This window comes from Hoplias malabaricus, chromosome 5, assembly GCF_029633855.1.
Source record: "Hoplias malabaricus isolate fHopMal1 chromosome 5, fHopMal1.hap1, whole genome shotgun sequence".
NCBI lineage: Eukaryota > Metazoa > Chordata > Actinopteri > Characiformes > Erythrinidae > Hoplias > Hoplias malabaricus.
In genome coordinates this window covers 55,712,786-55,730,887 of record NC_089804.1, presented here as the reverse complement: position 1 = coordinate 55,730,887, position 18,102 = coordinate 55,712,786, and the positions used below count along the sequence as shown (strand labels likewise).

At 42.3% G+C, this 18,102-nt stretch overlaps 1 protein-coding gene across 4 annotated transcripts in view; it reads left to right on the top strand.

Annotated features, from left to right (window-relative positions):
• Nucleotides 1-16,838, top strand: part of si:ch73-181d5.4 (death-inducer obliterator 1) — a 34,321-nt gene extending 17,483 nt beyond the window's left edge. For 3 of the 4 annotated variants that reach the window (XM_066673294.1, XM_066673291.1, XM_066673292.1), the window contains 10 exons: nucleotides 2,649-3,294; nucleotides 3,875-4,034; nucleotides 4,136-4,219; nucleotides 4,655-4,777; nucleotides 6,530-6,674; nucleotides 8,707-9,220; nucleotides 9,802-9,961; nucleotides 10,984-11,073; nucleotides 11,178-11,373; nucleotides 11,460-16,838. In XM_066673294.1, the coding sequence (XP_066529391.1) occupies nucleotides 2,649-3,294; nucleotides 3,875-4,034; nucleotides 4,136-4,219; nucleotides 4,655-4,777; nucleotides 6,530-6,674; nucleotides 8,707-9,220; nucleotides 9,802-9,961; nucleotides 10,984-11,073; nucleotides 11,178-11,373; nucleotides 11,460-16,237 (6,896 nt within the window). In that variant the 3' untranslated portion in view covers nucleotides 16,238-16,838. The remainder of the gene's footprint in view (nucleotides 1-2,648; nucleotides 3,295-3,874; nucleotides 4,035-4,135; nucleotides 4,220-4,654; nucleotides 4,778-6,529; nucleotides 6,675-8,706; nucleotides 9,221-9,801; nucleotides 9,962-10,983; nucleotides 11,074-11,177; nucleotides 11,374-11,459) is intronic. The other variant, XM_066673293.1, reaches the window with a different exon arrangement.
• Nucleotides 16,839-18,102: the final 1,264 nt, after the last annotated feature.

The window sequence follows — 18,102 nt, the reverse complement described above, 5'->3', positions numbered from 1 at the left end:
GAGAGGCCTACGCCACGCGGGACTTTCTCATGGCGGCTCCCTCGGCCGAGGCATGTCCCACTCTGCTGTCTGTGTTTAGCATAAGGCTAATATCGATGGCCCCACCTTCACCTCCTGGCATCACTGTCGCCCTCCTGCCCACGTGTTATAATTAAGAAGCTACAAGGATGTGAAGGCTGTACACTTGATGTTGGACCTGTGCTTTGAGGGTTTATTATCAGTACTAAGGTCAAGTACTAATTCTGGAGGACCAGTTCTGGACTAATCATCCAACATCACTATTCCAACACATCCCAAGTCATTTGATTCTCAATCACTTCACAAATGCAGTTCCACTGCTACAAAGCTCAAAGGTGTAGGGTTTAATACAAACCCCATTTCCAGAACAGATGGGATGTACAAATTATTTAAAGTCTATAAAGGAACGCTAGGTAAGGTTCGGTATTTGTGCTCCAGGGCTCCCCCTACATCTGCAGAGTGTTATTCACTTTTACAGCACTGTCCTGAAATCAAAAGGGAGAGAGAGGGGTGTGTGTGTGGGGTGGTTTCCTACCTTTCTCCAAATGTTACATAGTCGGTTTTCTACTGTGCTGAGCCCTGTGTAGGAAAGACAGAGGTTCAGTTCTCCCTGATACAGTTCAGTGGAGCATCACAATGATTTTGAAGCTGTAATATTAAGGTAGAAATACTACTTAGCGTCACTTTAATATGTAACACAGTGTAGAGTGATCCGGAAAATGCGTATGGAGTGTAAAAGATCCAGAATGCATCGATATTGACTTGTTTTATGAACGGACCGGGAGGGGGTGGGTGGTTTGTGTGCTGAACAGACACAGGTGCTGGATCCACGTGAATATATTCCAGAACGCATGTGCTTCTGATATGAGACATACCGGAGCTTGTTCCACTAGGATCCATTTGAAATGCAGGGAATTGTAGTTTTTTTTAAATAAATGTATGAATTTGATGCCAGCAACACTTCACAGAAAAGTTAGGACAAGGAACAGATGTATAATGCATCAACAACAAAAAATGTAGGTTAATTGACAACAGGTTACTGACATGTTGTGTTTAAAAATGATCTCAGCCTTTCAGAAGTAAACATGGGCAGGGATTCTTCACTCTGTCAAAAGCTGTGTGGATAATTAATGCATCACTCATTCATTGTCTGTAACTGCTTATCCAGTTCAGGGTCTCGGTGGGTCTGAAGCATATCCGGAATCACTGGGTGCAGAAACACACCCGAACGCGCCATCGGTCAATAGTGCAGCAGTGTGTCTCAACATAAAATATTAAAGAACTTGGGGATTTCATCATCCAAAAATTTCAGAGAAAAATGGAGGAATCTCTAAATGCAAGGGACAAGCCCCAAAAGCAATGATAACTGGCTGTGGTCTTCAGGCCCTTAGCATTAAAAACAGACATGTTTCTGCAGTGGAAACCACTGCATGGGCTCAGAGACACTTCCTAAATCCAAAAGTTTGTGGACATTTTGTCGCTGCTATCCAAGTATAGCATTATCATTCACAGCCTGGCCATTCGTCCATTTTATACATACTTAAGTTATTAAAACTGGGTCGCGGTGGGTCCGGAGCCTACCCGGAATCATTGGCGCAAAGCGGGAACACACACTGGAGGGGGCGCCAGTCCTTCACAGGGCGACATGCACTCACACATTCACTTACACACACCTATGGACTCGTTTGAGTCTCCAATCCACCTACCAACATGTGTTTTTGGAGCATGGGAGGAAACACCACACTCCTCACAGACAGTCACCCGGAGGATACCCACACAGACACAGGGAGAACACACCACACTCCTCACAGACAGTCACCGGGAGGAAACCCACGCAGACACAGGGAAAACACACCACACTCCTCACAGACAGTCACCCGGAGGAAACCCACACAGACACAGGGAGAACACACCACACTCCTCACAGACAGTCACCGGGAGGAAACCCACGCAGACACAGGGAAAACACACCACACTCCTCACAGACAGTCACCCGGAGGAAACCCACGCAGACACAGGGAGAACACACCACACTCCTCACAGACAGTCACCCGTAGGAAACCCATGCAGACACAGGGAGAACACACCACACTCCTCACAGATGGTGACCCAGAGCGGGACTCAAACCCACAACCTCCAGGAGCTGTGACAGAGACACTACCTGCTGCTGCCTTCTCACAATAATGTTTACACAAATTGAAAAATCTGAGATTTTGGGTTTGGATCAAGTGCATTGTATTGACATTTCAACCATACACAGTGTGATAGAACATGTGCAAGACGAATACAATATCAATAAACAACCAGTCACAGGTCACAGTGTGAGTGATATAAAGTGCAGAAATGTTATACTGAGAAATGTAAGACACTGTAATCGTAGTTCACTGGGTAGTGATTGTTCATTGGGTAGTGATTATTTTAAAATGAATGAACGTGTGTGTGTGTGTTCAAAGAATGATCGCCAAAGAACAAGCAAGTTTGATCATCAGTGATGTTCCAGCACATCTGGATTATTACTGTATAACAACATGCTGTTCTTTGGGCAGTGTGGGCCTTTTAAACAGATAATGAACTAGTTTTACTGCTCCCCAGACCGTAGTGTTTACATGATGCTGTTTGCTCTGTTTTAGCTGCAGTGAAAGAGGAAATGTTGGCTGTGGAGAGTAAAGCAGAGATAAAGCATGATTCTCCACAGAGTCAGACACTGAATTCACCAGCATCTTCAGAGCCTCCGGAGAAAATGGACCAGAGCACAGAGGAGAATGTGGATGTGAAAGAGAACAAGCTTGTGGACGAGAAAGAGGACAAGAAAACAGAGGGTAAAGAAGAAGAGAAATTGGATGAGATAGAGGAGAGGAAAACGGCGGATAGAGAAGAAGCAAAACCGGACAGGAGAATGTATGAGAACGTTCAAGAGAAAGAGGACAAGAAAACAGATGAAAAAGTTGAAGAAAAAGCAGCTTGCTCAGTTCCACTGCTGAAAAAAACCATCACTCCCAGTCGAGCCAAGAAAACCATGCCGGGCTCTCCTCGTCTCGCAGGGCTCAAACAGCTCCAGACCACCAACAAGAGCCTCTTAACGGAGCCAGAGAAACCAGCTCAGTCCCAGGAAGCTGTAAACACCCCCGAGGTCTTAAAGACCACCGCCGGTCCAGAGATCCGGGTCCTTCCGGTCACTCCAGCTCCGGTTCCTCCTCCCAGATCTCTCCAGACTCATCCCAATATGCAAATGAGGCAAAATATCAGACGATCCCTCGCTGAGACACTGCTGAAAAGGTGAGAAAAATTCACCACAGTCTGTCTATGACTAGGAGCAGTTACAGTTAGCTCAAGGTTTTCCCAGGCGCTGGTGACCATCTCAACCCAGTTAATGAGGCGCTGAAGACCACTTTGTTTATAATACTAAGTTATTTTTTTTGCTGTTAACTCTCGAAACCCACCAACACAAACTAATTCTCTTGAGAAAGGCAATGAGAAGACTCTGGGGACGTATTGTTCTCACAGCAAAACAAACTCCCCACCCCAGTTTATTTTCATTCAGAAGCTCCACATCTTTTAAGGTGGAACCATGTGTTAAATTAAGAAGAGGACTGTAGATGGTGAAGTGTAACTTCTCTGTAAGTTTTTATTCACTGTTTAAATCACCAAAAAGCTGTTTAGTTTTGTAGCACTTTCTCTCTGTGTTTACTTTCACGGAAGGTGGTCAGAGTCAGTTCCACCTTAAATACGGAAGTGGAAGGGTGTGTGTGTGTACAGCCCACATATATTGAAGAGCTCAATGGTGGATGTAAATACCTACTTAATCATTACGGCGACGGTTGTACTGTACTGTAATGTCCCTGTCCTTCGTTATCAGAGCAACAGAAAGTGACGATCCGGAGGTGTCGGGGAGTGATGTTGAAAAGCTCGCTGTAAATATTGAGAGAGAGATGTTCAACATGTACTACACCACCGACAACAAATACAAGACCAAATACAGGACTCTCCTCATGAGCTTGAAAGACCCCAAGAACAAGGTCTGTGTGTGTGTGATAGTGTTGACAACAGTAAATCCACCCTTAATTTATCCAGCGTTGGGTCAAAACAGCTGCAGTACCCTGTTTATTGTGTTTTTCAGGGTCTTTTCTCCCAGGTTATAAGGGGACAGATTACGCCGTTTAAACTAACTCGACTCAGTCAGCAGGAGCTCCAGTGTGCTCAGGTATGACACTATTTCTGTGAAGACTACGGCGTCCACATTGAGATTGCTTTGCCATCAAACACTGATAATGTGCTTGGTGTTCTTATGGTCCACGTCAGATTCCAGGGGCATGTTTACATTGGCAGTGATATTGTGTGGTTAATCGTAATTAATCGCAAGTTTAAATGCTAGCATTTCCTTGTTTCCTTGTTTTTTGGAGATTGACTTGAGTAGACTTAATGGTATGTTAAGGAATGACAGGACTTCTGTGTGGGGACACTGTATCCTTCTTTCCACCAACCTTGACTTCTCTGTCGTGTCATTTCTCTGGACAGTCGTGGTGCTGACCGCAGAACTCACTTCGGCCGCAGTACACAGAGAACCTGCAGATAATTCAGGCTAACACTGCCGTGTTATTACATTGTAATTTAATAATCAGAGGTATGTGTTTGACAGGAAAGAGCTGCTGCTTCCCTCCCGCTGAAAGAAGAAAAGCCTTCTATTGGCATCAACATGGAGGAGCTTATTTCTCTGTGTGAGGAAAAGGTGCTGAATCCAGAGAGAATTTCCACTTCATCAGTAAGTCATCGTTAACTTCTTTCTCCATAAAAGCAGTAAATATTTAATATTTATTTATGTTTAATTAATTGGGTGCTGGGGGCGGCATGGTGGCGCAGCAGGTTAGTGTCGCAGTCACGCAGCTCCAGGTGACTGTCTGTGAGGAGTTGGTGTGTTCTCCCCGTGTCCGTGTGGGTTTCCTCCCACAGTCCAAAAACACACGCTGGTAGGTGGATTGGCGACTCCAAAGTGTCCGTAGGTGTGAATGTGTGTGTGTGTCTGTGTTGCCCTGTGAAGGACTGGCGCCCCCTCCAGGGTGTATTCCACACCTTGCGCCCAATGATTCCAGGTAGGCTCTGGACTCACCGCGAACCTGACTTGGATAAGCGGTTACAGATAATGAATGAATGAATGAATGAATTGGGTGCTGCGTTCGTTATGAGCTCTATCAGGAAAAATGCGCTGCAGAAGGCTGTGATGGATTTGTTGTTTTCTTGAGGATAATATTGTATCCAAAAGTACGTATGAGTTTATAATCAGGGAATTCAGCTGTTCCCATTGTGCACACACAATGTTCTTTGAAAACTCTCTAGTGAGGGCAACAACAGGGCAACAACCTTGTAACTGCCCCCATGTGCGCTCCCGTTGGGAATCAATGCTCAAGAAATGAACGGTGTCATCGTACAGTGTTATAAAAATCCACTGATATTCCGTGAATTCTGTGCTCTGTGTGGTGTTTGGACGCTTTGAGGAACTTACATGATGAGTTGAGTGTAGAGTTGACTCGTTGAGTGAATCGGTTCACGAATCAAGTGCGCACACAGCCGTGGGGAAACTCAGAGACGACACACAGCACGCCTTAAACACTGGATTATACTTCAGAAGGCGTGTTTGAGACTGAAGACTGAGGAATAACACATTCACCGAGTCACAGAAAGTACTTTGGAACTTTGAATGAACAGATTAATGAAGGAAGAAGGAATGAACAAGCTTGTGGACGAGAAAGAGGACAAGAAAACAGGGTAAAGAAGAAGAGAAATTGGATGAGATAGAGGACAGGAAAACGGCGGATAGAGAAGAAGCAAAATGGGACAGGAAAATGTATGAGAACGTTCGAGAGAAAGAGGACAAGAAAAAAATTGATGGATAGGTGGATGAATGGACAGATGAATGGATGAACAACTTAATGGATGGATGAATAGATGAGTGGATAGATGAGCAGATGGTGGATAGATGAATGGATGGGTGAATGAACAGAAGGGCGGATACATGGATGAATGGATAGGTGAATGAATGAAGAAATGAATGGATTGTTCAATGAACAAACATTTTAATTGATGAATAAGTGGATGAATGAATGGACGTATGAATAGATGGGTGGATAGATGAATGGACGGGTGGATGAATGAACAGAAAGGTGGATACATGAATAAATGGATGGGTGAATAAATGGACAAATGAATGGATTGTTAAAAGAATGAACAATTTAATGTATGAATGAATTTATTAATAGATGCATGAACCAATGAGTGGATGTATCAATGAATGAACACATTTACTGATGAATAAATGAATGCCTGGATCAATAAACAGAGGAATAAAGTAACAGTTCAAGATGGACCTATGTTAATTGGACCGTAAATAAATCATTTATCCAAACACGGTTTGATCAAACACAGAAACTGTTTAGTGTGCCTCCTGCTCCTGCTGAAACACTTTACGGATCTGATACAAAAAAGCCTTCATGTTTTATCTGTATTTTTCCCCTTTAAGGAGGAGAAAGCTTCTGTGTCTCAGGTGAAGGCTGCTTCGCCCAGGAAGGTCAGCGCTGTGTCAGACATTATCAGCAGCATGCTGAACGACACCACTCCACAACACAGAGCTCATCTCTTCGACCTCAAATGCAGGATTTGCACTGGTTAGTGTCTGCAGTTTTATTTGGTTATTAACATTCACTCAGATGAGATTCCCATCGATTAGCCCTCTTTAAAATTCCCTCTGTTCTGAGTTACAGATTAAAACTTGTTCCAGAATAACTGTCCAGTAATGCTAACAAAGATAAAACCCACCAACCCCATACACACACACACACACACACACACACCTAAAAAGACAAAACACCAACACACACACACACACTAACTAACTAGGCTAAACACCACACACAAGCTAAAAAGACTAAACACACGCACACACACACGCACATGCTAACTAGGCTAAACACCACACGCACACATGCTAAAAAGACTAAACACCACCATGCATGTGAACACACACACACACGCACGCACACACACTCTAACAAAGATAGCAGCACACACACATGCTAACAAGGCTACATTCCGCCACACACACACAAACACACACACCCACACACACAAAAATCACTAAACTCCAACGCTTGGACATATGCTAACACAGCTAAACACACACACACACACACACAAAAACCACTAAACTCCAACGCTTGGACATATGCTAACACAACTAAACACACACACACACACAGTAACAAGGATTATTTCTTTGCAAAAGTTCTGCAGCATTACATACTAATATAAATATAAGATAAGAACTCATTAATCACATATTGCAGCAGTAGCAAGATCTGTTTCACATTAACATGAGTTTTTAAGTATATATTAAATGTTATTTTCTCACTAATTATGTTAAAAGCTAGGGTTAGGATAAGAGTAGAGTAAAAGCTGACTGGCTAAACCTCCGTTAATGTTCAGAATTTGATTTTCAAATGAATTCTATTCTAAGATTCACTCTAAATCAGCAAGTAAAGGGTTTGACAGATTTTAAATATCTGTATTTTTGTTAGAAATGCCTTAACTAACATTAAACCCAAGGTGGAGAACAAAACTACTTTTAGCATGATGCTACAAAACACCGGCTCTCCAATACAAGCCCCGTTTTTTAAAAAACATATGGTGGTTATGTGGTGGGTTAAACTGCTGTGTGGCTATGATCGTCCTGAAGAGGAGAAACAGACGACAGCATCCAGTGACGGTTGAGAAGCTTAAGTCTTGTATTAAGTGAGAAATTCCATTTGCAAAACTGCAATAATTAGTCTCCTCAGTTCCTAAACCCTTGCAGTTTTCTTAAAGGCAACGTTGATGATTCTGGGGAACAGCTGTTGTCTCGTTTGTTTACGCCCAGGAGGTCCATGACTTTAAATGTGGAACTAGAAGAAAAAAAAATGTTGTTCGTACAGTTTTTATTTACTCAAGCTAACTTCGAGCTGCTATTTTTTTTATTTTTATTATTTTTTTTCTTTAAGCATTTTCACTCTGTGTTTACTCTCATGCAGTTAGCTCTGCTGGATTTAGTCAGTTCCACCTTTAGTAATCTGAAACAGCAAAAATAAGTTAATGCTACCCACCCATGGAGTAGAGATAAAGCAATATATTTTTTTTCCCCTGATTTTCAGAGTCTAAAAAAACAAAAAAATAATTCCAGATGCCGTTTCCCTCTAAGCAGAGAGAGAGGGAAAGCCTAGCAGATCAGTACCGAGATCCTTTTTTTTTGTTTTTTAAACCGTTTACTGACACTGGGGCTTCATTAACACATTAGTTTGGTTTCCAGCGCAAACCGACAGAACAGCACATGGTGAGGAGACATCCTCAGAATTTTATAAAAAGTTATTTTTGAATAAAATCCTAAAGGAGGAAAAGTGGTGGCCCACAGCAGTAAATTTGAGTCCCTGCCAACTTTATTTGGTTTTGCAGGCATCTGATTCTAAATGTGTTTTTTATTCATAAAATCCAATCAAGCTGTTCAGTAAAACATTGGAAATCTTTGCTTTGTACTGATTTCATTAAATAAAACTTCAAGAGATTTTACACATTACCGATTCTTGTTTTTATTGCAGCTTACAATTTTTTCATATCATATCCTAATGTACTTTTGTTAAGGTAATAATTATTACACGCCTTTGCCCACAGGTCAGATTTCTGCTGATGAAGACCCTGAATCTAAAAAAGTAAAAAAGGAAGAGCTGACAGTTGAAGAGGAAGAAAAAGTCCCATGTGTTATTCAGATGTATGATAAAAAAGCCCCAGATCCTGCTCCTGTGGAAGCGGATCCCATTATGGAGTCTCCAGCCTCTCCGACCGCAGAGGATTTGAGTGTGGAGATGCAAACAGCAGACTTTTCCCCACTGGTGATTCCTGAGATTTCTGTGTCCATCACACGAAGAGATCCACGCACCGCTGCATATCGACATGCACCTTCGACTTCTGCCCCACCTGCTGCCCCACCTGTTGCTCCACCTTCTGCCCCAGCTGCACCTCCAGCCCAGCATCAGCCCCGAGTGTCCACAGAAAAAGAAATGGCGGCAGAAACTAAGATATTTCAACCTCTGCCACTTCCCCCACCTCCACCCATGCCAAAGTCCATCCTAATGAAGCCCTCGGCTACAGCAGTGTCCAGATTTTACACTTCAAGCTCCACCACTAGGTATGTGAAATTGATTGGCTTGACACGGATGTTTTTCCCCATTCCAGTTACACCTGCAACACATCCCAGTTAAATTAACGTTTGTTTTTTTGTAATATATATTAAATGGGATTTTCTCTTAAAGTGTCCACAATTTCACCTGCTTTCAGCGCCTGTTCCTTTAAATGGTAATGAGCTGCTCGCTGTTCACCCCGACCCCGAGTGCACAGCAGTGAGGAGCTCTGTTTTTTCCCCAGATTTCTCTCAGTTCTTTCTTCTCTGTTTTCTGGGTTTTTACTCTGTGCTTATATTTCTCTGTGCTCACTGTGTCTGTTTTGCTTTGTTTAACCTCATCTTTACGCTCTCACATAAACGCTGTGATTGGACAGACTGATGAGGGGGCGGGGCAATTCGAAAATCAGAACTGCTCGTTTTATCCTGTGTTTTGTCCCAGTATTATGTAGCATTATGTAAATCAAAAAGAATAATTCATATGGCTGTTATTCCACACACTGGAACGCTGTTTTATTTTTTTGCATGAGTGTAACATGCGTTATTACTGAATTATTAATTAAAATCCATCAAAATCTTTTTATTTGCAGACTGGCAAGCTCTCATACACAGAGGGAAAATGAGACGAACCAGTTTTTGTCCAATCAGGACACGGTGTGGAAGGGCTTTCTCAACATGCAGAACGTGGCCAAGTTTGTGACAAAAGCATATTTAATCTCAGGATCGGGATCTGCTGAGACATTAAAAAAGGTCAGACATCATGTGTGATCGTATGAAAGAACACCAACACACACAAAGTCTCATATACACCAATCAGCTGTAGCATTATGACCACCTCCTTGCAGTGACACAGACGTGGTGGTGGTGTGTTAAGCTGGTGTAGAGTGGATCAGACACAGCAGTGCTGCTGGAGTTTTTAAACCCCTCAGTGTCTGGACTGAGAACAGTCTACCGACAGAAAACATCCAGCCGACAGCGTCCTGTGTGACTGATGAAGGACTAGAGGACGGCCGACACACACTGTGCAGCGACAGATGAGCTACTGTCTCTGACTCTACATCTACAAGGTGGACCAACGAGGGAGGAGTGTCTCACAGAGTGGACAGAGAGTGGACACAGGGTTTAAAAACTCCAGCAGCACTGCTGTGTCTGATCCACTCTACACCAGCACAACACACACTAACACACCACCACCACGTCACTTTCAGTGGAGCTGGGAGAACGAACAGTGAGTGTAGAAACAAAGAGGCATAATTTTATGGCTGATCAGTGTATGAATGAAATAAAATCATTTTAAATCTAGTCAATATATATTACATTTCTAAGCATTGTTTGTCATATGATTATTTATGTTTTTAGATGTAATACACCTCAGAACTGGCTGCAACCCTCTCATTACCACAAGGGTGTGCCATTTCTCACATACTCATTTAAATATAGGGGCTGCTCCACAATGTGGGGCTTTTGTGCTATGTTTCAATGACAGCTTGTTTATTGGTTTCTGGCTATTATTTATTTGTAAATGCAACATTGAAATGATTTCATTGCAGATACATTTGCTCATGGCCACAAAAATCAAGACATATACAATTCATACAACAAACTCAAATTCAAAAGTATTAGATAAAATATCAACTAGATATAAGTCAATTCTATTTGTAAAGATGTCATTTCTTGCACTGCATGTAAATATTTGCCGTGCTCACCAACCTTTATCCATTTGCTTAATTTTAGCCATTTATACTATGTAACATTTTGCTTCCTGTGTCAAGGACTTGCCAGATACCATCCACATTGTTGGTCGGATATCACCACAGACAGTCTGGGAATATGTTGAGAAAGTAAAGACATCTGTAACAAAGGTATACCAATCCATTCTCGCAAGTATAAATATTCCTATATTTGTCTTGGTTAGATTTCTTGTTTAGAATATATTTTTAAAGTGTGCATTATCTTTATTCTCCAGGAACTGTCTTTGATTCGCTTCCATCCAGCAACTGATGAAGAAGAGGTTGCATATGTGTCCCTGTTTTCTTATTTTAACAGTCGTAGACGATTTGGGGTTGTTTCCAATATTTGCAACAATGTCAAAGACCTTTATCTCATTCCTCTTGGTGCAAAAGAATCCATCCCCTCTGTCCTGCCACCACTGGAAGGACCAGGTAACCTAGTTCTAACCTGGTTATAGTGACAGCTATTATATTGTCCACTGGATTATACATTGACTTTGTTCTGATTCATCTTTTAGGGCTTGAAGAGCAACACCCTAATCTTCTTATTGGGCTGGCGGTTTGCCAGAAGCTAAAACGTCTTGGGACGCCAGTGCAAGAAACTGATGAAAAAAGACCAAGAATAGGCACACCACTGGATTTACAGGGAGATGCAGTTTCTATCAAACCTGCAGTTCCTGACATCAAACCAGACGAAAGTGAGCCTTATGATCCATATATACCAATAAGCATTACTCCTCCTGGATCTCCACCAGCTACTAGATCTCCAGAGTCATCCTCATCCTCATCAAATTTGGTTTCTGACCCATCTTTGCTTTCCAGTTTGATTTCTGTGGTAAATCTTCCTGAAATTAGCAAGACAACCTCTTCCAGTCTCCCACCACCTCCTGTCACAAGCACTTCTTCGGGTGCCACACCTCTAGAGACCATTCTTAATACGTTATTTGGTAAAAAGACACAGGATATGGTAAATACCCCTGAGCCAAATTCTTCAGCAGTCAAAGAAAGTCCAGTGTCCACTGCCTTGGATCCAATTGTTCAACAGTACCAGCAGACTCCAAGAAACACAACAATAGAGAAGATGGAGCTAGAGGATAACGATAGGCCTTATGACCCGGAAGAAGAGTATGATCCATGCACAGCATATAAAGGCTCCTCTGAAACATCACAATCGTATACTTTTACTCCTACAGCTCTTGAGGGTGATGACGATGATAGACCTTATGATCCAGAGGAGGAATATAGTTTAGGAAATAAAGTTGATGCTGTCACCTTGGTTCTAACTAAGCCACCTGAGGCTGAACAGTCAGTACACACCTCTTCAATAAATAATGACATAGAATATGATCCAGAGGATGAAACACTTTTTGAAGAGATGCAGACCTACCTTGCAGATAAAAATCTCTCTGCCCCTCAGTATGCCACAATTTCAACAGCTGGGTCATTATCTGAGCAACAGAAAATGCTAGAGGAGTTGAACAGACAGATAGAGGAACAGAAACGTCAGCTAGAGGAGCAGGAGGAGGCATTGCGTCTACAGAGGGCAGCAGTTGGTGTTTCTATGGCCCATTTTTCTGTGTCTGATGCTCTCATGTCACCACCACCTCGTTTTGGCAGGGAACCAGAGGAAGCAACTGAAAAGCCACTAGTTGTTCCAATAATTAATCTCAGTAGAGATCCAAGGCAGTGCAGGAATGTAAGGCAGGAGGTGGTAACAGTTTTTCAGAATGACAAAGACAATTCTTTGAATGAAAATAGGCGGTTAGTGACTCAAGCCAGCTTTCTTGTACCTTCCAACAGCTCAATGGGACAAGATAAGTCTAAGACAGTGCCGGAGCTTATGAAGAAAGATACAGATATGTCATCAGTAGCAGCAGATGACGTGAATACAGGATCCACTAGTATTGATTCTGCAATGACTCTGAAAGACTATACACTTCTCAGTGCATCTGAACCAGAAGAAGGTGCCTATTCATCCTCTGGTAATGAAAACTCTCAACGATCTCATTCACACTTGAGAGTTTCCGGCAAATCAAAAGAAAGTCATACGTCCAAACGGGATAATCGCAGCTCAACTACAAGGCGATCAAGACATGAACGCAGGTCAAGCCGTGAGGAAAGGTCTTCTCGTGTCTCTAGAGAAGAGGCAGATATGTCCCATAAAAGAGGTCGCCATTCCTCGGAGAGATCTCCAAGACGAAGTCGCAGTCGTAGCCGCAGAGCAGAGAGAGTCTCATCAAGGCATAAAGACCGGCACCGTCGTAGAAGTATATCAAGACATAGAAGGAGAGACCAGCACTCCACAAGGTCACGATCATCTAGAAATGAAAAATCTGCACAATCTGACAAGGACAAAACCCATCAAACTGAGGAGTCTGCATTAGTGCAGGGAACTGAATCGGCACAACAGACACAAAATATAAACCAGGACACATCTGGGACAAACAACATTCAGGTTGACAAATCACAGAATGAGACTCAGTGGGAATCAGTATCAGAAATTCCAAAGGTAGGTTTTGCAAGAAACAAATATGACAAGCCCCAAAGGCACTTACCTGCTGCTAATTCTTCTCAGAAGGACAATATCTTACAGTCTAACAGTGAACAATTATATCATGAAAAGAACCCTCCACAGGGGCCTCTCTCAGTGCAAAGGGACTCTACAGATAAAGACAGCAAAACAAGGTTTCAAAACAGAGATGAGCCAGAAGTACTCAGTGATAATTCTGTTCAAAGAGAGCCCTCAAATGTGCTTCCACAGATTGACCGAAATATTTCCTCAAAACGCCAAGGAGATCTACATCCACAGCTTAAACCTGACCTGGGTCGTGATAGCAAACCTCATACCTATGGGGAAAATTCATTGCAAAGAAACGATTTCCCAAGAAATCAGAGAAGTAATGTTGAACGAGATGAGAGTGTTTTCAGTAGCCAGAGAGATGAACAGTCATTCAGACCACTGGAATTGAAAAGAAGCCATTCTTCAGGTCCCGAGGGTAATCACAGAAGGCAACAACCTTCACTCCAAGTACAAAGGGAAAGTTTCTCAGAAACTGACGAAAAATTTTCCAGAAACAAATCCTCTAAAATGCATCAACATAAAGATTTACCATCAATGCAAAAGCCTAATTTTGCTCAAGATGCTGTCAAACTGTTACAGGGGAAACATCCACAAAGGCCAGCTCGCATGCAGAGAACAGACTTTGAAAAAGATAAGGCTGATGATAATGTCCTTAAGAGGAAAATGCATGAGGATGAAACTGAGGAGTTAAATCAGCATGCAGAGAGGTATTTGGGAAATCTTTCGGTAGAGGAGTCAGGCCATCACAGGTCACTCCACTTACAAAGAAATGAGCCTACACAGAGAGATCTACCCAAGATATCACCCCTAAACCAGAGAGGTTTTTCAATGGATGAAATCAATCTGTCCCAAATTCATGACCGTCCACCAGAAGAGGCTCACTCAGTGATGAGACCTAATCAACTGCAGGGTGACCATGACATACCCAGCAACTTGTACCCTAGAGAGCAGTTCAGACCAAGAACTCCTGGTGACCAGTGGACATTACCACAGCTTAGGAATATTGGTCCAAGAGGACCTCCCTCATTGCTGACACCAAGATGTCCTACAGCAACTATGAGGCCTAGGATGCCAAGAGGTCCACATCCTGAGAGATTTGAGAACTGTCAGTCTGGGCAAAATTGCAGGCCTGGCCCAAGGGATAGATTTCCAAGACCACGGATAATCGATAAGGATGGTCCGTCTCCAAACTTTGGACCAAGAGGCCCATCCTCAGGACCTGGATTCATTGAGAGCTCTAAATCTCAAAATTTTGCACCAAGGGGCCCAAATCCAGAGTCCTCTATGTTCGATGAGGTTTCACCTCAGAACTCTGGATTTAGGGGGAGATTCCAAGGACCTGGCAATGGACCTCAAAACTTTAGGCCTAGGGGTTTATTTGCTGCTCTTGGAAGGTTTAAAAGTCCTGGACATGGGCCATGTAATTTTCAGTGCATTACGGATGGACCCAATGGTCCTTGCCAGCTGAGGCATGAAGGGCCTGGAGGCCCAAGTAATGTCAGAGGACCACCTCAGCAAGAGTTTGAAACCAGAGACTCATCGCACACCAGGAGGGAAGGTGGACCAGAATGTTTTAACAGTGACCACTTTATTTCTCAACCTGGTGACAAAGGGCATGCTGATAAAAGATATTTTGACAGCAGAGACTCAAAACCACGTGATTTTCATGGCTCTAGGGATGGTTCTCCAACCCGTCCATTTGATGAAATAGAAGTTGGTAACAGAGAGTTTTTACTGCAACGTGCTAATGATACGAGACGGCCTGTTCCACCTCAGCATCCTGATGAACAAAGTATTCGTTGCCAGAACTCTGCTGATGAGACCTACCCACATCCTAAAGGACCAAGAGTGTGCATGCAAGGGCAGGGCCCTCCACACAGCCGTCCTGAAGATGTTCAAATACCAGAAAGGGAGTCAAGTATGAGAAGACTTCAGCAGCTTCACAAATGTAAAGAACCGGAAATGCAAGAGCAAACTTCCGGAGCACATTTGTGCAAAGGTGGCAGAGATTTTGAAAGCATTGCTCACATGAAAGGTCCACGCTTTAACCCACCTCAAAATTTGAGAGGGCAAAGGACTTCATCTAATCAGTTTCCTCGCCAACGAATGTTTGCACCCTTGAACAAAGTGTTGTTGCATGACAAGCCATATTCAGCCGGCTTTACAGACAATCCGGCCCCAAAATTGACACGTTCACAAAGGCCACAAGGACCTAAACCTGGCTTGATTCAAAACCAGCAACCACAGATGGTACAGCCAAAAATTCAACTTGATGGTCCACCTAAAGAGCCAGATATTCGTCCTTTGCGGCTTTCTGGTCCTTTGCTACCCACGCCACCTGGTGGCCCACTTATGTTACACAAGCCTAGGATGCAGAGGCCTTACTCAGATATCATTCGGCCACAGGGGCCTCCTCCCAGATCTCACAATGCAGGGATGAACCCTTGCCGATTAGATGATAATTCCAACCATCCGCAAAGAGAGAGGTGTCAGAGCCTCATTCAGGAGAGACCCCGAGAGGTGCTTGTGAGCAGAGACGAGGAAAGCAGTAGTCAGGAGAGCAGCCCTGTAAAAGCTGGAAAGCCATGGCGAAGAAGGCAGAGAAAGAGAGAAGGAAGAAAACGAGCAACGAAAAGGCGAAGATTTAGAGATCGCAGACAAGGTGCTGGTGAAACAGCAAGGGATAGAAACACAGATGCTGATCAGAAAACGTAATTGGCTTTGACAGGGCTAGATCATGGATCTGTTTGACCATGACTTAATGAAACACTGGAGCCAAAATCCTGCTCATGTAAGGACTGCAAGTCCATGGAAGAAGGAAACTGGCTGAAGCGTCAACTGAAAGGTTAACATGTGCAAACAAGAGCATATAGTCAATAAATATGTGAAATAACTGTTTGCGGTATGTCACTTTAATGGCTCATCCATTTCATTTATATTATATATATATTATATATAATATATATTTATACTGTAAGAAAACAGTTATGGTTCTAGGAAGGGTTTCTGTATAGATTTGATTTGATCATTTTTGTTTGCCAGGATAAAAAGCTGTAGACTGCTTTGCAAGGTCAAATGTGTCATGTGTTTTAAGGTTTTCCCAGTCAGGCACTCTTAAATATATCATCTGGAGGAAAACATTGGTTTGTTCTTGTGAAATAATTTTAGATGTATGTTTCATTTTGAAGGTCGATTGATGTCCTTGAGAGTTGTAAATCCTGACGTACATTTAAATTTGTACATGTTTTATAAGCTGTTTTCTACAGATGGAGTAGAAGCCATTAAAAAAAGCTGTTAAATTCAGCTGAAGGTAGGAAGGAATCTGTTGTAGATTACTTCATTAAAAAAAATTAAAAGATAAAACTTTGCCTCATTTTAGGGGTTGTTATTTTTATTTTCTGCACACTCATCCAGTCACACACACACACACACACTCCTAAAGTTTCACAGTCACTCTCAACCTTCAGGACAATCTCATACGCACACCTATTCATGCCAGTGGGCAGTTTCACCGAGCCTTTACACCCACTACAAAGATTTATTTATATATTTATTTATTTACTTACTTATGTCATGGAAATTGACAACTAATAAGAAATGAGACTGAAAGTGATCTTGGAGTTACTTTTATTGAGAGCAGCTAAAAGCATGCACTAACCCTCTACTCTGCTCTGAGACAGAAGAAAAAACCTTTCTTAGCTGAGCCACCTCTCAGGGAGACAAAGATAACAGTTTCATACAGAAACAAAGTTCTAGGAACCAGCTACATCTCGTGCTCATTAAAACAGAAAAAAAAAACGTCCTTGATACCTTGGATACAGGAGTGTAACTCTTTTAAGCTGCACTCCCGTGTACTCCCATCAAATTCCTTTCCTACTAAAGACTCAGTTGGTGAAACAGTCTAAAGACAGAATAACGCAACATACATTTCATAAAACAGCTCATCTTTATATAAAACAAAGACCTTTACTACTCATCAGTGATTACTACTAAATACTAGTGATTACTTCTAATTACTAGTGATACAATGAGCACGTTTATAAAAGAAACACATTTAAAATTTCCCTTTACACACTTACTTTTGGAGGGTTGGGAGGAACCAGAGCACATGGAGAAAACCCACACAGACACAGAGAAATCCCATCGCACTCTTCACAGACAGTGATCCATCAGAAGATCAAACCCAGGCCAGAGACCCCGCAGTGATTTAGCAATGACTCTACCTTCATCAGCAATGTTATACACACACACACACACATCAAAACAGGAATCATTTTGACACAAAATTTTTCACAACTTTGTTCTGTGTTTGCAAGGTTCTTTACAATCAACAATTTTGTATCCATAAGTTACTCTAAATTAATTTGTATACATCTCAGTCACAGGATTAAATAGAAATTAGTTGTTACAATTCAATCTGGCAACCCTCTGAGTAGGAAGAGTAAACTAAAAAGATTTAGCTCAACCTGACACCAGATGAGCTGAACTTTCTGATTCTGTTTCTTTATATAAAAATGTTTTCATGAGATAGGTTCTTGAATCCACAAAACAGATGAAATATCTAAGAAATGCACATCACT